At 34.2% G+C, this 21,061-nt stretch overlaps 1 protein-coding gene and 2 long non-coding RNA genes across 3 annotated transcripts; 1 reads left to right on the top strand and 2 right to left on the bottom strand.

The window, feature by feature from the left end:
• The first annotated feature begins 2,947 nt into the window (after positions 1-2,947).
• LOC114396750 lies at positions 2,948-3,775 on the top strand. The gene is made up of 3 exons (XR_003663330.1): positions 2,948-3,020; positions 3,310-3,419; positions 3,723-3,775. It is a non-coding gene; the product is annotated as an uncharacterized LOC114396750 (long non-coding RNA).
• A 6,650-nt stretch (positions 3,776-10,425) lies between these two features.
• LOC114396898 (MADS-box transcription factor 6-like) lies at positions 10,426-13,846 on the bottom strand. Its single transcript, XM_028359067.1, has 5 exons — positions 13,800-13,846; positions 11,127-11,202; positions 10,837-10,898; positions 10,530-10,629; positions 10,426-10,458 (listed from the first exon to the last, which is right to left on the bottom strand). The coding sequence occupies exons 1-5, from the start codon at positions 13,844-13,846 to the stop codon at positions 10,426-10,428; spliced, it is 318 nt and encodes a 105-aa protein (XP_028214868.1).
• A 2,127-nt stretch (positions 13,847-15,973) lies between these two features.
• Positions 15,974-16,362, bottom strand: LOC114396752. Its single transcript, XR_003663332.1, has 2 exons — positions 16,317-16,362; positions 15,974-16,235 (listed from the first exon to the last, which is right to left on the bottom strand). It is a non-coding gene; the product is annotated as an uncharacterized LOC114396752 (long non-coding RNA).
• Between the last annotated feature and the right edge of the window lie 4,699 nt (positions 16,363-21,061).

Below are 21,061 nucleotides of genomic sequence, written 5' to 3'. Positions count from 1 at the left end.
AATGAAATACATGACAAACACCAAAGCGGTTGTTCGCATGTGAACTACAGCTTTGTACATTGGATGCTTCTAAGTTTTACAAAATATTCTGCCCATTTTTTCCTTAATGTTGTGATCGTGTCGATGTCTAGCGGCTTGCCATCATTGAACCACTACACAATATAAAATACAAGTAATTAGTTATGTAGTGCTACAAAATGAAGACAAAAAATGAAGACAAAATTTACCAGCGTCCAATTAGTCTTCAACTGCCCGACGATTATGTTCCACTTCCAATGCATGACATAATAGCCACACTCATAGGCTCCACTTTGAACGTGACTCTACATTGAATGGGAAAAATCATTCAACGTTACCATTAACATGTTTTCCAAATGGAAATCATTTGCATCCAAATTCAAAATTTACGACTAACCTTCAGTTCAATCCACCGCGGTGTACTGTGACCAAATTTCCCCTCACTGTTGGTTTCCAAAGTCTTAAATGCACTGTAAAAGAAACATTAAAATTGTTAGCTAATGTGGGCTACACTACTATAGTACTGCGGGTTCTATAACCAAAATTCCACAACTTAAAATGAGTTACTTAACTTGTTAATTGTAGCTTTTATATGAACATCTGGCCTTCTACGCAAAGAACAAAACTAGACGACAGTATTTTAGTAGGACACAAAACAATAAGTTGTCAATTTCCCGTACATTTGCATGTACAACAGTGATGTATCAATAACACAAACATCATTTAACTTATAGCACAACACAGTCAACTTGCTTATTCAAATAAGCGCCTAGATAGACATGTCGGTTCGATTCCTTAAGCCATTTTTCAATGTATTCTTGACATTGTCCACGTCTATCATTTGCATTTAGTATAGCCTGTGGCTCAAGGAATCCATACACCGATCCTAGACCGTCTCTTTGACTCAATTCGTCCATATACCTATTTTGAACAGTTGAAAAATTCAGTTAACATCATGTATACAACGCAGCAGACATACAATATTAGTGAATGACATGAAATATATTTACATGGTCCATAATTGTAGTATAGTTATGTTCAAACATTGGATTACAGTGTGCAAAATAACAGTATCACCTTTCTTAACAGCCACAGGAATTAGCTTCCCATTGGATTACAGTGGTAGATGATTTGGTGCTATCTAGAATAACTAAATGGCTAACTAATAGCTTGTTATACTTTCAGTTTCAAGCCTAGGTATAGTCAATGATCTTTTGCTTCTTGTTACCCATGTTTTTTAATAAACAAATTAGTATATTATTAATTAAAATTTATAATAAATATATATATATTTTTATATAGTATACACATTTGAGAAGTGTTATATCATCCGAACCGACCACTCCGAAATATCCTGAGTCATTCAAATTATGATACTTGCCAATGAAATATTTATTTAAAGGTTGTTGTAGTTGCTAAAGAATGAATTTATATCTTAAAAAAGATGTAAATTTGATTTTTATTATGGATATGAGAAATTTGTTGGTGAATTGTCATGTGAAAAGTTTGTGAGTGGCTTTCATTTTGCATTTAATTTAGTGGGGCATGCGGTGATTCAATTTGGCATATTCTACAATCAGCCCAATTGATTTAGCAATTAATATATTAATGTTACAATTGTAAATTGAAAAATTGCTGGGAAAGTAGGAACACTATTTTATTACAATTGTAAATTAAAATTTCTTATCGAAAAGTTCAAGGGTCAAAATCCTCCGATGGAATTGCCTTGTCAGATATTGTTGGGAAGTTGCATTGGAGTCTTTACATTGATTTTAGATATGTAAAGGAAGGGGAATAACATTATGTACTGTGTCAAATTGGGATGGTAGTGGCAGTGGCTAGTGGAGTAGGGGATTAGGCCCTGGTTTGAAGACAGAGGTGTCAATGAAAAGTTGAATACAATGTATTTTGCTCAAAGGGAAAGTGGCATAGTATCGAATAGGTGGTCAATGGCGATTAGCTTAACAGAATACAACAACGACAAACAGTTTTTTCAGGTTCTTATGCTGGAGGAAACATAAAATAGTCTTATATATGGTTATTATTTGGGGAGTTAGTCCTAAAATGGTGGAGCTTATTTTGTTGTATGGAGGTGCTAAATTTGAAAGCTACAAGGGAAAATTGAATGTTGTATTGGGATTAAATGCATGTAGGAGAGCCTCTATTAGTTTGCACCATGATTTCGTTATGTTAAATTTTCATTCTTTTCCTCCACTTGGTCCCATTAAATGCTGATAATATTTTCTTCATTTTTCAATATGTATGTTGAAATATCTGAAATTTTGACTCTGTACATTTATTTCACAGGTTCTGCTTTGTATGCAATGACAACTGGGCTACCATCACTAATCTTTGCCCACTTTGCCAGAATGAGTTTCAGTTAATCACTTGTGTTCCAGTGAGTGATATAAAATTGCGGAATGCTGCTTTATCTTCATTGCTTTAGTATAAATCTTCAGGTTACAATTGAATTTGCTCACTTTATTAATTCTGTTTTAGGCCATTTACTTTGTTGTTTTGATTAATATTATTATGAAATTTTGTGTTTTTAATGCATCTAATACCTTGAAAATACTATTAAATTTGGTGCTTGACTAAACATGTGAAACTCATGATTGTGAAGGTATATGATACCATTGGAAACAATAAAGTTGAAGATGATTCATTCTTCAAGTAACTTTTCCTCTATTATGTGTGTATGATTGACAGCCTTATTTTCATTACTCAATTTAAGGTTAGGATTTTCAGAATTGGTGTTTGAGTTGAAAGTCATGAATTTTGCATAATTCTAGCCATCCATCACTATGACTGAATTTTAAGTAAATTCTTCACAGTTTCATTACTCAATTTTGAGTAAATGCTTTACAGTTTGATAATGTTTCTACAGTAAATAAATTTATATAACCTTAACTGTTTTCCTTCATGACTGCAGAGATGATGACTGGTCCATTGAAGAGAAGAATAACACACTGTCATTTCCCTCTTAGTACATTGATGAAAATGTAATTTTTTTCCATATAATATAATTTTAGAATTGCAGGCAAGAAATCTTGACTTCTAGTATTTCTTGTATTTTTGCATGAGCATATATCCTCTATGCAAATATCTTTTGATTCTTATCATAAGTTGATTCTCTGACACAATTAATACATTTATAAATTCCTCAACATTTTTAAATAACGAAAATCCTTGCAGATAATTTGTTCACGGACTAATATAATTGTCAACATTCTTGCCATTTTGAACATTTAATGCATAACACTAATCCTTATGTATTTCATCATTTTGTAGGCAGTTATTTGCTTGGATGGTGATGGCTGCAAGGTTCGCAATGGGTTGGCTACTATTGAAGGAGATTCTGATCTCGATACATCAATAGCCTGTGATTCATGTGATATATGGTAAACTTAAATCAACAGATTAGGTTAATAGGTTTCAGATATATTGTTTGAAATGATTTTTGTTTTTGTTTAAGATGTCATTGACTAAAATTTCAGTAGGTTATTATTATCTTTTATGACTAGGATGTTGGGGTTGCATTGGTCAGCTATGTGTAATTGCATGTTTGCCTAGGCTTAGACCTCATCTGTAAGGGACATTTGGCAGAAAAAAATGTTTGTTAACTTGTCAAAGTATTTGTGATAAGTTCATAACAAACACTGTTAGAAGCATAGTTAAGTCTAATAGGTGTCTTTTATTGACAGGTATCATGCCTTCTATGTGGGATTTGATACTGAAGGTACATCAGACAGTACATGGTTATGCCCCAGGTAAACTGGCCATTCTGCTAGGTATTTTTGTTCTTCTAATTGCCTTTTCTTTTCCTTTAATCTCAAAGCTCAATATGGTTTGTATTTATTAACATCCTTGGTACATATTGGCTGCTATCTTATAAATAGTAATATAGAGTGTAATAAGTTGTAGCTGTTGAAGATATACTTTTGTAACTGCATAATATTTTATTTTTCAATTTTTAAAATAGGATTTAGTAAATAAGTTGATTCCTTATATTTTAGGAGTAAGGCAGTTTTAATGGATTAGCCTAGTCAAATAAGTGGTTCTTATCTTTAAGGAACAAGTTAGTTTTAATATTCTGTTTTGCTAATATCTTGTTATCTAATTAGTTTATCTTTTTCTATTTATTGTATCGCTGCTGAGAACAATTTGAATTAGAATAGAATAATTCTATTTTTTCTGCATACGCATTGTCTCTCTTCTCTCCTCTATTTTTATAATTTCCTCCAAAAAACCAACAATTGGTATCAGAGCCTTATTCTTACGAGACCTCTACCATGGAAGGTGAAGCAAGTTTTTCCCACATAACTCTTCCAATCTTTGATGGAGAGAATTATGATCTTTGGGAAGTGAAAATGCAATCCTACATGGAGTCTTTGGATTTATGGGATGCTGTGGAAGAGGATTATGAAATATATCCGCTGCCTGAAAATCCTACCATGGCCCAAATTAAAAATCACAAGGAAAGAAAGATGAAGAAGGCAAAGGCGAGGTCATGTTTGTTCACTGGTGTTTCACAAATGATATTCATCAGAATCATGACTCTTAAATCACCCAAAGCAATTTGGGATTATCTGAAAGAGGAATACGCTGGAGATGATAGAATACGAAGCATGCAAGTGCTGAATTTAAGGAGAGAATTTGAGCTTCAAAGGATGCAAGAGTCAGAGACAATCAAACAATACTCAAACAAATTATTGGGTATTGCCAACAAGATAAAGTTGTTGGGAAGTGATTTTGCTGATTCGAGAATTGTAGAGAAAATTTTGGTAACAGTGCCGGAGAGGTATGAAGCATCTATAGCTTCATTGGAGAACACAAAGGATCTATCGAAAATCACATTGGCAGAAGTGCTACATGCCCTGCAAGCTCAAGAGCAGCGAAGGTTGATGAGGCAAGATCGTGTTGTCGAAGGTGCTTTGCCCGCCAAACATCATGAAGTTGATGAAAGAAAAAAGGATTTTTTCAAGAAGAATCAGCCAGCAAGCAGCGAAAACAGTGCAAACAACCAATGTAAGGATAAAAAGAAAAATTATCCACCTTGTCAGCATTGTGGCAAAAAAGGTCATGCACCTTTCAGATGTTGGAGGAGACCAGATGCAAAATGTAACAAGTGCAACCAGATAGGACATGAAGCGGTGATCTGCGCCAACAAAAATCACCATGATGAGGGAGCTCAGATTGCTAATCAAGAAGAAGAGGACCAACTGTTTGTGGCCACATGCTTCTTGAGTAGTGAATCAAGTGAAAGTTGGTTGATTGATAGTGGTTGTACAAACCACATGACATACGATAAGACTTTATTCAAAGATTTGAAGCCAACTAATGTCTCAAAGGTCAGAATTGGGAATGGTGGCTATATTCCTGTAAAAGGAAAAGGAACTGTTGCAATTTCAACGTGTTCAGGTATCAAATTAATATCAGATGTTCTTTATGTACCTAACATTGACCAAAACTTGCTAAGCGTAGGTCAGTTGATTAAAAAGGGATTTAAAGTGTCCTTTGAACATCAACATTGCTTTATCTATGACAATTTTGGCCGGGAAGTTCTAAGGGTTAAAATGAAAGGTAAAATCTTCTCATTTGATCCAGCAGAGGAGGAGCATACAACCTATTTCACTCAAGTCACACCCACGGAATTCAAGCACAAGAGACTTGATCATTGCCATCTTGAAAGAATGCTAAACATGAAAAAAAGGAAATATGCAAAAGAAAATTTGAAGAAGTTTCAAATGGAGGAATGCAAATCTGCTAGCACACTAATGAATCAAAATGAGAAGTTCAGAAAAGAAGAAGGTGTTGATAACATTGATGAAGGATATTGTGGGAGCTTGATTGGATGTCTAATGTATCTCACTTCAACAAGGTCAAACATTCTATTTTCTAAAAAGAACAAAACTAAAAATTTTGTTGACAATCAAGTAGCCATTGCTATTGCAAACAATCCCGTGTGTCATGGGAAGACTAAACATTTCAACATCAAGTTCTATTATTTGATAAAGATGCAACAAAGTGGTGAAGTGAACTTAATTTATTGTAAGTCTAAAGATCAACTGGCTGACATGTTTACAAAGTCACTACCTATCAACAAACTTGAACTCAAAGAATTGGAGTTTGCAGTTCCAAAAGCAAGGAGGAGTGTTGAAGATATACTTTTGTAACTGCATAATATTTTATTTTTCAATTTTTAAAATAGGATTTAGTAAATAAGTTGATTCCCTATATTTTAGGAGTAAGGCAGTTTTAATGGATTAGCCTAGTCAAATAAGTGGTTCTTATCTTTAAGGAACAAGTTAGTTTTAATATTCTGTTTTGCTAATATCTTGTTATCTAATTAGTTTATCTTTTTCTATTTATTGTATCGCTGCTGAGAACAATTTGAATTAGAATAGAATAATTCTATTTTTTCTGCATACGCATTGTCTCTCTTCTCTCTGTTTTTATAATTTCCTCCAAAAAACCAACAGTAGCTGCTAATTTAAAGTCTATGGTTCCCTATGACAGAAAACATGGTCAGATGATTGTAATCTAAACAAAAGTTAGAAATTATTTACGATGTAATTAACTATGAAAATAATGTGTTTTATCCAATAACAAAATAAAACTAACTAGCAAAGGGGTGTCTTTAACAAAATCCCTAGGTAAGCTACCATCACATGAATTATAAAATTGTTTGCTGACAAAATTTGATATTTTTTTCTATCCTTTAGTATTATAATTGAGAGTTTTGTTTTAGATGTGTTGTTGCTGATTTGATATATTTTTCTATCTTTTTGTATTCTAATTCAGGGTTTTGTTTTAGATGTGTTGTTGATGAAGTTTCTAAAGGAACATCCAATTCAGTAGAGAGGACAACGGTGGAATGTAATGCAGATAATCATAATAGTAATAGTGAATGCCATGTTGAGGATTCCTTTTCAGGAAAAGTGTCTGTGTCTGTTGCTGATACAGGAGAGACAGCTGTTGTTGTTTCAATGGTTGACCAAACAATATGGGTTCCAGCAACAAGTGAGAAAAGCCTATTGCCTTTTGAAGTTGGTGGGTACCCAATGACTGAATCATGTATTTTAATGTCTGACACAAATGGTCAGCAAAGTGGGGAAGTGAAGACAAAGACAAATACGTTACAAATCATGGAGGAAGAAGAACTGGAACTGTCTTTGTCAAACAACATATCCTGTAGCGTAACTTCTAAATCCTTAGTGCATAATGATTTAAAGAAAAGTGTCCGTGGAGCAAGGGATGACCCAAGTGGCTTTGACGGAACCAAGTTATTCGATGAGTCCCTTACCAAAACTAGTCCATCCAGAATTGAATCCGAAATGGGTCTTCAACTTGGTATGTCAGTGGGCTCTTTCTTATCTGGTAAATTAAATTGTATATCACTAGCTTTTTGGTTGAATGAAAAGTATATCATAAATCAACTTTTTGTGCTCTTCTTCTGTAAGCTAGACTGATTGTCATAATCTTAACGTGCTTATAGTTGATAGTGCAGACAAGAATGAAACAAAAGATCAAGCAACTGATGTCCTGTGCTTGAGTTCAGAAGAATGTTTTTTGAAAGGTACTCACCATACAGGGAATATTATTCCTGTTGCTTTCTTTATTTTAGTCCACACTTGGACTGTGGGAAACCATTGATCATATTGGTGGCTTCAAAGCATTTATACCGGTTTTTAAACCTTATAATGTTGATAATAAAATTATCTCAGGAGATGAAATTGAAGCCAATGCTTGGAAGGACAATGCTAGAGTGGCTGGTGGAAAGAGAAAGCATGCTGATTATAGGTAAGAAATGATTTAAATTTGTATCATATTAAATGAGTAGTTTTCCATGGTCATTGTGTTGGGGAGAGAGAGAGAGAGAGGAGTAAAAATGTTGTGGGATGAAGCACACTTTGCCTTAGTCCTCACTCCTCATGCTTATTATACTCTGACAGATGACTCCAACATGGACACTAGACCCAACACTAACACAGATGCTCTGACATGGTCAATGTAAAAAATATAGGATAGTGGGAGTGTGGGACACTTCTATAAAACACACATACATATGAGAAACATAAAAGATCTAAAATAGTAACCAATATTTGTATATTCTTGTATATGCACCTTTCTATTATAATGAGCCTCACAAAACATACTAAGAGACATTGTTTTTTAATATTTTATATTACATTTTAAAGTGACTTTTTCTTAATGCTAAAAACTAAATATTTTTTTATAATACTAGTTTTCTTAAAATGTCTGTCCATATGGAGATGGAGGTGTTGACTTGAGTGTTTGAGTCATATAGTATGTTTGGGTCAATAATTTTTTTTTAAGTGAACATTGAATGAGTAGTGCTAACATGTGCCATACTGGTGTTGGTGTGGGAATTAACGTGTCTAACACTCAACACCTCAAGAAAGGGGAGTGCCCCTACTGCATATGTTATAATAGAAGGATGGGTTAAGGGTATACAAATGTTTAATTGTCAATCTATCACCCTGCAATCAACATCCTAATTAATAGGAATTGGCCACCCAGAATCAAGCTCCCAATTAGTCACCCCTTGATTTTAGGAGTCGTTGCTTCCTTAATCCATAATACTTGCCTATATTCTTAACAGTTACCAAATCAAGTATTTCCATTAAATGGACCAGGCCTAACTCAATCATAAAAGCTAGCTCGAGAGGAAAGGGTTGCTCAAGTCTTATAACAACTACTTAGATTATTTTCCTAGCTAATGGGGCACTTCTTAACAAAATAGATAGAAAGTCGTATATTATTCTAAAGCCTGAAAGATGTAGTTGTTGGCATAAAATATCATCATGAAAGTGGTGTTGCCAGTTGCAAAGAGCCCTTTGAATATTGATGTTTTCTAATAGTCATAATTAAACAGAAAGACATAGGAGCTGGTGCCTAGATATTCTTGATACTCTTGTGTGCTATTAAAACTGCATCAATTGTCTATGATATTTAAATGCATATTCTGTCAAAATAAATGTGTTAATTGTTACTTGTTTTATGTTCATCACATGAGGAGTTCAAAATTTGACTTTCTTTTCTTTGTTCTTTTTCCCTGATTTTCGTCCTTGACTTCACAGTGATGAGCAAGTTTATATAAAGGCTAATGATGGAGATGTCAAGCCTGAACTTACAGAAGAAGATGACAAGCCTGAACTTCCGGATGAAATTGGACAAAAGAAAATTAGAGCTACTGGTAGTCAAATGACCAGTACTAATGACTCTGCAGATGCTCATCTCTTAGAAAATGCTCAGAAATGCACAAGGGAAAATTGAATGTTGTATTGGGATTAAAAGAATGCACATTGTTTATATCGTTGCAATTTTCACGAGGGATTAAAAGAATGCACACTCTATTGTGACACACGCACATACTTTGGCAGCAAAGCATATGTGGTACCGCAAAGCACATACTTTGGCAGCCAAGCATATGTGGTACCGCTTGCTGCCTTGCTAGAAGTGGGCCTGGAGTGAGCTTGAAAACAAATTATATTATTCTTATGAATAGATTTTATAATTTTTTTAAATTCATTTTTTTCTTCTATTATATCATTCATTTGATTTTTACACTTCCCTCTATCCTCTTCTTATTTCTCTTAGCTATTAGAAAATGTTACAAACATAATTTCTAAGAAAAAATGTTACTTTTAATTCAGGTTTGTTCATAATTATAACTTTTACACCCTCAATTTTACACTTTTCCGTATTTTTTTTCCTTAAATATATTTTTAGTCCTTCAAGTTTAAGATTTATCATTTTCAATTTTTCAAATTAAAATTTATATTTTTCAATTCTCAAATTCATGTTTTTGTAAGTTCATTTTTGGAAGACAAATAATAATATTAATATATAGTGCAGAGGGATACCCACAAGGAGTGGGGAGAACCTTGCACAACAAGAAAAACATAAGAGTCCTCACAAAAGTTCCCACTGGTTTTACTAGTAAAGCTTCACTACCCTAACATACCCCAACATCATTAACATCCAACCAAAATCCTGTATACCACTTAAAGCAAAAAACCCCACTATACAATCAACTCCCTCCCAAATTCTCCTCGGGGTTGGAATCCCTCCAAAACCGAGCCAAGAACCACCCAAACACTGCCCCAAACAATCAAGGAACATGCTTATCCCAACTATCTCAAGGACTTTGACACGAAAAATAAAAAATTAGTTAACTTTACATATCTTTTGGCAAGTAAACTCCTTCCTCTATATCATTTTTTTCCATTACCTCAGCCTTATATCATATGGAAACGGTGATTATACGTACACATACACTTATATATATATATATATATATATATATATATATATATATATATATATATGATCTCATACAGTATGATGCATAGTCTAGTTAAAGCACTGGAAAGATTGCTGTCAGTTCTTGTATATAGGCACATGCTTTACAACCTAATTAAGGTATAGTACCATCAAGAATCCATAGAGCAATAAAGAGAAATTCTACAAATATGTGTTCGCACCTTCCTTTGCCTTGGTTGTGCTAATGACCCTTCAAGCTGTTTCTCAAGATTCTGCAGCTCCTTTATGTTCAATGGTCCAACATCTTCCCCAAGCAAATGCCTAAAACAATTGGAAAGTTAATTAACTTTACATGGGTGGTTATGATTTTCTAACCTTTGTTACTATATTAATTAACTCCTTTTGTTTGTGATTAAGATACATATGCATGTGACTGCTGAAAACATGATAATATATTCATCAGAAGGTATTAGATATTAGATATATATTAAAACAAGTCTATTCTTTAGAAGAGGCATAAGTGATTACCTCTGGGTCCTTTGAAGAGAATCATACTTTGCCTTTAGCTTTGACACCTCTTGGTACCAGCTCTGATTGCCAAAACAAAAAATTAATAAATATTCACTAACAAGATCAAATTAATTGACTGCTGTTATATATAGAGATGTATCATATCATTAAGACTTACATTTATATATATATATATATATATATATATATATATATATATATATATATATATATATATATATATACTATATTGTTGTGGACAGGGCTAATAATTCACTACTAACTTGAGTTAGTGAACACATGCGTACCTGAGTTTCACATTCAACGTGTTCGTCTTGAGGAGTAAAAGAGCTACGATGGTATTGCTCAATAGTTTTGGTAGTCCTGCAAATTAAGGGAAACTGATTGGTCAATATTAGCTTAACAGAATATGTTGGTTCTCTTACAACTCCACCATGCACCGAAGGTGTTGTTAGGACAATTGTGAAGAAGGTTCTGTACTTTATTCACATGATTTTCTTAACTAGCAAAAACTATATTTATTAGTTCATACAATGCAAGTACATCTACTTAAGTGAAATGAAAAAACTCAAACTTTGATTTATCATGTTAAAAGAGACTAACTTGTTTGATAAACTTAATCTTGATGGCACTTAGCATGTCACACATAATTATATGTCACATAACACCTTTTACGAGCAATTAGCTTCTTTTTTACTTAATCACTATTTTCCTCTTCTATTTTTTTTAATTTGAGTTTAATCATCTTATTATTAAAAAAAATTAATTAGGTCTTTTAATTTTTAATTCTTTTATTTTTAAAAGTTTCAATTAGATGTCTTATTTTTTAAATAAATTTCATTTGGTCCTATTTAAAACCAAATCTGATCTTATTTTTTTGGATTTTTTAAAGCAAATGAAAATAAAAATGGGATCAAATTAAAACTATTATAAAAAAATAAAGTACATCATTAAAACTTCTACAAATGAAAGTATCTAACTGAATCATTTTTAAAAATTAAAAGATCTAATTGAATATTTTAATAATAAAAGGATGAAATCAAAATTAAAAATAAATTAGAGAAACAAAATAGTAATTAAGTTTTTTAATATAATTAATGTTTAATTCATTCATCATATTTCAGGGGATGCAACATATTGCAAAATTAAGGCTGGAATTATAATTAGCCAATCAAAAACAGGAAATTTGGTAAATGACAAACCAGAGTGGGCAGTGATTATCAAAAACAGATATTTGTGTGTTCAATCACAAGTGAAGCTTTACTATAATGGGTTTCAAATAACTGAAGCTGTGACCCATCAATTTTGAGCATTTCTAACAGCGTGGGTCTTCTAAAAAATGGTAAAGGCATTTCTTTTTCTCTGAACATGTAAAATTTGTGTATGCATGGGATTGACATTATTTGTTTTTTCATTTGCTCATATGCTAATAAAAGTTAACTTAATGAAAACTGCAATTTATAGAACTAAAAGGTGTAGTACAGAACCTTCTCTTTTAGAACTATTTATCAAATCTAAAATTCCCATATAAGTGATCATACAATACAAGTACATCTACTTAAGCATTATCTAAATTGCAACTGTTTTCCACAAGGATATGAGGAAAATGCAAGGCCAACGCATGAACTTAGTGGAAGACAAGTTTGGTTATATGGACCTATGGAGAATGAAAAGCCTACTTAAATATTTGTATAAAGATGTGAAGGGAAGTAACTGCTTCTACACTTGGCAATAAAGTAGAGTACGAAGTATGGAAAAATAAAGGCTACATGATGGCACGATCAAGCACCTGGAATAAATTTAATCATTTGGCCCTTATAATTTTTGCTGCAAACAGAAACTCATTAAAGTAATTGATAACATAAGCATATGGAGGTCTAGTTTAAAGCATGACAAGTTTTTTCTGTAAAAGGAACAAACATATAACATGTTTCTCTTTTTTTGATTGTGATCTTGTTCCCATCTCAATTCTCACCGTTTTTTTTATGTTTTCTTTTTTTATCTAGTGCCTTCAATTTCAATACCCTCAAGCAGTGACCTCGTTTGTTATTTCACATGCTCATACACTAGATAAAAAATGATTCAATTATCATTCTTTAACACGTTTCCATGCATAAACTACTTAAATCAAATGAATTGATTCCCAGGCTTCCCAGGCTGTAAAAGGAACAAACATATAACATGTTATGAACTAGCATCAGAGTAAGAGTAAATGGACATTTAACTTTGGTTACTGGTTATTCAGCACTGAACCAGTAACCACTTCAAAAGTAGAGCCTACCTAGCTTCTTCACCTCTGCTTATTCTTTATGCAACTTTGGTTATTGGTTATTCTTTAAAAGTTTTACCTCTGCTTTTCTTTGGTTACTGGTTATTCAACACTAATTTAGGCATTACTTTTTTTGCAAAACACTGAACCTTGCTTAATGTATAATAGAAAGCTTAATCAGAATATTATGACTACTTATTCACCTAGGCATAGAAACAGTAAAGCCATAAAAAGCCAAAGAAAAGTATAGCCTTACTTATTCACCTACCTAGCTTCTACTTCTACCAAAGCAGTAATAAAAACACTAACAACATACAAACACTGTATCAGCAAGACCAAGATTGATCAATGAAATACTCAGGGGAGTGAAATACCAACTTACTATTTGTTTTTCTATTTTGAAAAAAAAAACAATGAAAAGCGAAAATAGGTAAAACCGTAAAAGAGGGACCAAAAAGAAATCTTACAACAAACCTAATTTGGTCGCGTAAGAGTGGTGAGTCACAACAGGCTACGGGTGCGCCGCCACGAACGGTGGGAGTTGACAGGAAGGGAGACCTCAGTGACTGAGGAAGGTCTTCAGAGGTTTTGTTTGAGGCTAGATAGGGCGCGCGAGAGTCTTGTTCGAGGCTAGCTATGGCACGTGAGTGTTGTTAGAGGGTATAGTGACGAAGGCTAGGGTTCGACGCACGTGAGTGTTGCTTGTAGCACGCGAGTATAATGCTGTGCCAACCACATCGTGTTGACAACACGAACGTTGTTGAAGATATGATTCACGAATTCAAAGACGGGTTTCTACATCACCGTCTTTGTTTGCTATCTTTATAATTACCGAATTGCCACCACTTATTATACAACATCATTTTAGGCAGACCGAAGTTGTTACTGTGTTGTAAAAACCAAGATTTTTAGTAGTGTTGTCTTATCCAAAAGAAACAAAAGATAGAGTTTATCAATTTTTTGCATCTCGAAGAATGTAGCTGACACACAAAAAAAAGTAGACGATAAATTATACATTAAAAACAAAAGTTGAGATATGTGTGCACAAATATGGAAGCCTTTATCTATAGCATTAACAAAGTACTGAAAGAGAATATAGAAACACAAATTATCTTAATATCCTTATCAAAATGAAAAATAAATAAATAAAATTAATACACATTAACATTCGTTTCGAAGAAGGGGAAGAATTGAAGCTCATAATAAGTCTTAGGGTTGCCCATAAAAGCCTAAAAAATCAACATATTACAAAGATCGAACAGAATGAAAAACTTGCATTTATTACCGTCATTTATTTTCAATTAATTATTGAATATTATAGTATCATTTATCTCAAATTAACTACTGATAATCTAGAGTTATCTATTACTTTAGATTTCTATAGTTAAAGTCAAATATGAAAAGACTTATTAAAAGAAAAATACTTGATTGTAGACATAATAATGGGACGGAGTGAGAATGAGTATTGTGTTTTCAGTTCTGGCTCTTCATCTTGACTTCCTAATTATTTCAAACCAATGATTTGAATAAAAATTAAAACATATATAAATTTTGATAAAATATAAACTTTGATTTAAAAATTAAATTTATTGTGTGCATATTTAAAGATGAATCAAATTAATTTTATATTAATAACATAATTTATTACTCTTAATTAGGGCAAGTTATATAAATTAAGTAATAAAGGTAATTAAGATCACTTAATGAAATTAATATCTCAGAAAGACAAAATTAACGAGTTCAAAAATATTTCTACTAATAACATAATTTTGTCAACTTGGCTTTTTTTTTTCTCTCTAACTTTCAGCATTTATATTCTATCTTTTCTTTCCACCCCCAATCTCTTTGTTTTAAGTTTTTCTTCTTTAATTTCCAATTTGAGAACTTAAGTCAAAGCTTTGAGCTTGACACAGTGCAGACGTAGTCAGAGTAATCCTGAAAATTGGCTTGAAACTTAGCAAAATGTTAGGTTGACTGTGTCCAAACACTATTAGAAAATATGTTTTCTACATCGGTTATTTATGACTTTCAACATCGGTTTTTCAACCGATGTTGAAAGTATCGACGTTGATAGTATTATCGTTAACATCGGTTTTTGAAAAACCGATGTTAACTTAAAATTACCAACATCGGTTATATAAATAACCGATGTTGCTAATATGAATTACACCCAGAAAATGTATATTAATGTTGAAAGTTAACATCGGTTTTTACAAAAAACCGATGTTAACGAATGTGTTATTGTTGACAGTTAACATCGGTTTTCTGTAAAAAATTGATGTTAACGAATGTGTTACTATTGACAGTTAACATCGGTTTTTTAACAAAACCGATGTTAACCCACGTTAACATCGATTTTTTATCGGTTTTTATAAAAAACCGATGTTAACGAATGTGTTACTATTGACAGTTAACATCGGTTTTTATAAAAACCGATGTTAACTTGGGTTAACATCAGTTTTTTCAAAAAACTGATGTTAACGGATGTGTTACTATTGATAGTTAACATCGTTTTTTTTCAAAAAACCGATGTTAACCCACGTTAACATCGGTTTTTATAAAAAACCGATGTTAACGAATGTGTTACTATTGAATTTTAACATCGGTTTTTTTTACAGAAAACCGATGTTAATGAATGTGTTATGATTGACAGTTAACATCAGTTTTTTCAAAAAACCGATGTTAACGAATGTGTTGCTATTGACAGTTAACATCGGTTTTTTTTATAAAAAACCGATGTTAACCCACGTTAACATTGGTTTTTATAAAAAACCGATGTTGTTTTCAGGAATTTTTTTTATATAATGTCTTTGTTTTTACAAAAAAACCAAAATTTAACCTGTAAATTTAAAATCAGACCACACAGCACACAACATATATCATTTGCATTCAGTTTTCAAATAGATTTTAGCAAAAAACTAGCTATCAACAAAGGTTGTTCAATGTTAAGATGAAACAACAATTGTAAAAAATGTAATGCAAAGTACGTAAACTAATTAATTAACCTAAAGTTACATAGTTGCCTAACATCCTATGTTTGATTTCTAACTTTTAGATAATACTGTGCCCACTGTATGCGAAGTGCCTTGAATCTCTCTGCTTCCAATGGTCTAACTTCATTAAAATACTGCATGATCAAATAAAAAAATAAATTAATAATGTAATAACAATTATAAAAAAACCAAATTTGTTTGTAATAAACAATTACCGTCTCCCAATTATTCCTGAAAGATCCTAAGATTATCGTGGACATCCAGTGCATCACGTAGTAGCCACATTCAGTGGTTCCTTTTTGTCTATTACACTAAATACATAATGAAATTTGGATATTAATTAAACGTTAACTACAATTAGTGTACACACACATAAAATATATATAAGTAGAACTTTTATTTAAATCACGTACCTTAACAACAATCCACCTAGCAGCAGCCTTGGATTTCGGTTGTGGAGTATCATCAAGTCCTTTCAAAGCACTAGTGTTGAATATAAGGAACATTAAAATATTGCTGTTGTTGAGTTATGCCAATGAAAATGTATTGAAAACAATACTGACCTGTTAATTATTCCCTTAAGGTAGTTATCTGGCCTGTTATGCAAAGAACAAAACCAGACAACTAGGTTTTCCTTAGATAGAATGACGACCATTTGCCAGTGTCCACTGCAGTAGAGACGAATATGGGTTATTGTAGTAGTATAGATTATTTAAATTCAATTATTGTGTTTGACTTACCTATTCAGATAGGCTCCAAGGTAAACATCTCATTTTGAACTCTGTATCCAACTCTTGATGTAACTTTCGGATTCAAATTGTGATTGCCCAGATCTCTGAATGGACTGTGGCTCGAGGAATCCATACACATCAGAATTCCCCGCTCGCACACTTGTCTCAGTCATATGGCTGTGTTGTTAAGTCAAAGTTAATTATGTATGAATCTAAAACAATTACTTTGGTAATTAATAGTAATCTAAAATGACTTACAGAATCCACAACTGTATAACAGATATGCTGAGACATTGACCACCATGTGCAATTTCAGAGAGATCTTCGTGCTTTATATACAACGGGAAGTTTTGATTAAACACCCCGAATATGGTAGCATCCCACATAACCTGGAGCGGCTTCAAAAATAGTTGTGGGATGGTCAATGTCATCAGGTACAGGGGATCATCGACCTCTTCATCCGGGCTTTCTGGAGGTTTTGCTGGAGACACAACTGCCTATTGATAAAACATAGTTAATTAGCAAGTTTTGATTACAGTGAACAAATTAATTGAAAAAAATAAACATATAATCAGAGTAAAATACCTGTTCTGATAAACGCTTCACAAGATGTGTTGGCCAAGCAAGGAAAGTGTTAAGTGCCTGCCCAACTAAGGTAACCTCGTCAGTGGGTACAGGAACGAGAGCCTCTGTATCTTTAACCTCCTCAACACCAACCTTGACTTGGCCATGCAACAAAGGGATGTTGTGAACTGTTGTGGATCCCTCGTAAAGTCTTCCTAGGACAACCAAGCGGGAAGGATTTTCTTCAATATATAGGCCGCATTTGCCTGAGTCACCCGTCCCTGGATTGTTCCCTGAGGGAACAATACAACTCTCCTTTGTGCTGACACGAAGACCTGAGGGACCAACCTTTGGCTCTGGAGGTAGTGCAATTCCCTGTGATTGCATTTGAGACTGAAACTGGGACTGCATCTGGCTGAAGGATTCCATCATCTTTCGAGTCACTTTTTCTGTGATTGACTCCTCTAGTTGGTCTCTGATTTGTTGGGTCAGCTGTTCTAGGTCTTCAAGAGGCATGGAGGAAGAACTGCGGGATGTTCGTGAAGCTGATCCAAAGTATTGCTTTATGGTGACACCAGCTCCAACAGCACGAACACGGCCAGGGTGCTCTGGTCGCCCAATGGCAGCAATCAGGATATCTTGACGTCCATGGGGGACAAACGATCCCTGTGACGCCTGCTCGTCCAAAGAATCTTGTACCGAACACATATTTGTCCAAGGAATTCACAAAATACACAAAGATAATTACAATTATTAATTAAAAATGACTTGCAATCCTGTCAGCTATTTCATTTGCTGCCTCAGACGTCATCTGTCCAGTTTTCTTCGTGCGGGCCATCTTCCATTTCACGTGGCGTCTGATGGGAGATGGAGGGTCAATGATGCCCTCAGTGCTTCCAGACTGGGCAGCTTCTTCTAGTCTTTTCTTTGTCTTCTCAGCCATGAGCTTTTCTTCTAAATATTCATAACCCCACGAGACAATATGTGGGGGGCAGTGTTTTGCTTCTGGGAGGCCTGTGCCTTTTTCCGTACATCCTGCAAAAGTTTAACATTAATGAAAATTATTATTACAATAAATTATAAGAAGTGATTTTGTTGTGGAAAACAACTAAAATGACAAAGTACATACCTCCCATGAGGGGTCTCTGCGGGTCTAACAAAACTGAGTCCATTTTTCCTTGCTAATGCCATATTTTTCACAGACAATGTCGTCCACACCGTCCTTGTCGACTGCAAGTGCCAATTTCCTAGTCAAGTCAGATTTAAACTGCCTCCAGCGCTCGCCGACAATCTGAAGAATTTTCTTCTTTGTCCTACTGTCAAAAGCTTCAGGAATTTGAAATTTCGCCTGACAAACAATAAATTAGGTTTTATTGTAAGTAAATAACAAATTTAGACTATTAAAGAAAATCAACGAAGAAAACTCAAATACCTGAATATCCTCCCATATCAAATCCTTCTGAGCAGTAGGGACTTCCTTCCAGGTGTCATATGTCACGTCGACCTTATCACGAGCGACAATCCTCAAATATGTTCTTAATTTCTTCTTGTGGGGACCGTCGGCCTTGCCGGTAGCAGGATCGACGTTGACCACAGGTCTTTCTGCCCCAGGTGGTCTAGTGGCCAATGATCGTAGCCGTGTCGCCTTGCGTGTCCGCTTCAACGTAGATGGAGACGCATCAGCGTCTGCAGGAGGAGGAGGAAGAGGAGGAGGAGGCGAGGCAGGTGGAGTAGCCATGGTCCTTTTAAGAGAAAAAGTTGAGTTAGTTAATATTATCAAAAAACACTGTATGAGTTATTTAAATGAATGTACCAAAATGAAATATTATATTAGAAAATTACGTTAGACGATGTCAATTAATTCTCCTTCATCATGATCATTACGATTAGCATGAACGTCGTCAGCTTCTTCTTCTCCGACATTGTTAGAAGTCATTTGTGTAGACAAAGGACTAACATAAGTGTCCATGTATGAATCATCATCTTCTACATTAACACCAATTGTTTTCCCGTTTAGAACCACAGACCACCTTTCATCACAAGGGTCTTGCACATAAAATACTTGCTTAGCTTGTTCTGCCATGATGAAAGGGTCATTCTGGTAAGCTAGTTTCTTTAAGTCTACCAACGTAAATCCTACATCATCAGTCCGCACACCGGTGTTGCTGTCAACCCACTTACATTTGAAAACACAAACAGTAAATTTGACATAGTTAAGCTCCCATATTTCATCAATGAAGCCAAAGTAAGGGATTGAAGCTACACAGGGATTGTCATCATGTACAGTTGCAAAGTGTTGAGATTCAGCCCTTAGGGTGACCCCGTTGTTTTGCATTGTACTTTTGTTGTCTTGTGCTTTTGTGTAAAAGGAATACTTGTTTATGTCGTATCCTTGCCAAGCTATAACATTTCTTTTAGGCCCATGAGCTAGCTTTCTTAATGTTTCAGAAGCATTTTCGTCAGCAAAGATTGTATCTTTAAACCAATCAGAGAAAATCTTGTTATGATTTTTCAAGAGTCAGTTCTTTGACATTTTTGGATTACTTTGTTTGACTAAATGTTCATGCTGAACTATGTATGGCAAAACTTCATTACTGTTATTCAATACATACAAGTGAGCTTGTAACAAATCTTCTACACTTGGAGTGATAACATGCAGTCCTCTTGAACCCTTACCGCCCACTCTGTCGTCATGGCGAGACTCAGGAAGGCCAACAGGTTTAGCCTTTTCAATGTACTTTGAACAAAATTCAACGGCTTCTTCTGTGATGTACCTTTCAACAATAGATGCTTCTGGACGATGTAGATTCTTGGTATACCCTTTTAAGATCTTCATGTAGCGCTCAACCGGGTACATCCAGCGCAGATAAACAGGACCACAACCTTTGATTTCTCTGACCAAGTGAACAATTAAATTGACCATGATGTCAAAGAAAGCAGGAGGAAAATACATCTCCAACTGGCACAGTATAATTACAGCCTCGTTTTCCAAGTCATCAAACTTGACCGGATCAAGGACTTTGCTACATATGGCATTGAAGAAAAAACACATGCGAGTTATGGCTAACCTGCCTTTGTTAGGCAAAATGTCTCGTATGGCCACGGCTAACAATTGTTGCATCAACACGTGACAATCATGAGACTTTAACCCCACCAGTTTAAGCTCCTTGAACTGCACAAGGCTCTTAATATTTGAAGAGTATCCTTGTGGTACTTTAACCTGGCGCAGACACTGGCACAAACTGATTTTCTCCTTTCTGAAAATTTACCACTGATGATTACACCGGATAAAAAACTGGTAATACTTTTGGATCTTTGAGATAATCAACAGCTAATCGATGATAGTGGGTAGAAAACAATCTGCGACACTGCACCATCCGCACAAGATGTTCTAATACTAAATCCCTGTCAAATATTTGAAATACGAAAGACAAATCAGGAGATGGTCTCACCAGAAGCTATAAAATTAATCACGAATACTGAAACCATAAGGGACAAAAACAAATCCAACTAACCTCCCAATAGACACTTACGCAATGGCTTGCCCATCAGAAGTTGCAGTGTCCCTCGCCCAAGCTCACCCAGAGACACTAATGAATTACAAGTAGCTGATGACTCTACTCACCATCAAAACTATATATTTAGAAAGAAACAACGGTTTAACA

This window comes from Glycine soja, chromosome 18, assembly GCF_004193775.1.
Source record: "Glycine soja cultivar W05 chromosome 18, ASM419377v2, whole genome shotgun sequence".
Taxonomy (NCBI): Eukaryota; Viridiplantae; Streptophyta; class Magnoliopsida; order Fabales; family Fabaceae; genus Glycine; species Glycine soja.
This window is presented reverse-complemented; position numbering and strand designations above follow the sequence as displayed.

Excerpts from the sequence above, each read along its gene's own strand:
- LOC114396898 (XM_028359067.1), bottom strand. The coding sequence starts at position 13,846 with ATGTGGTTGGCACAGCATTATACTCGCGTGCTACAAGCAACACTCAC. Across the intron at positions 11,203-13,799 it reads GTGCTACAAGCAACACTCAC|GACTACCAAAACTATTGAGC; the intron begins GTGCGTCGAACC and ends CTTAATTTGCAG. Across the intron at positions 10,899-11,126 it reads ACGTTGAATGTGAAACTCAG|AGCTGGTACCAAGAGGTGTC; the intron begins GTACGCATGTGT and ends TTTGGCAATCAG.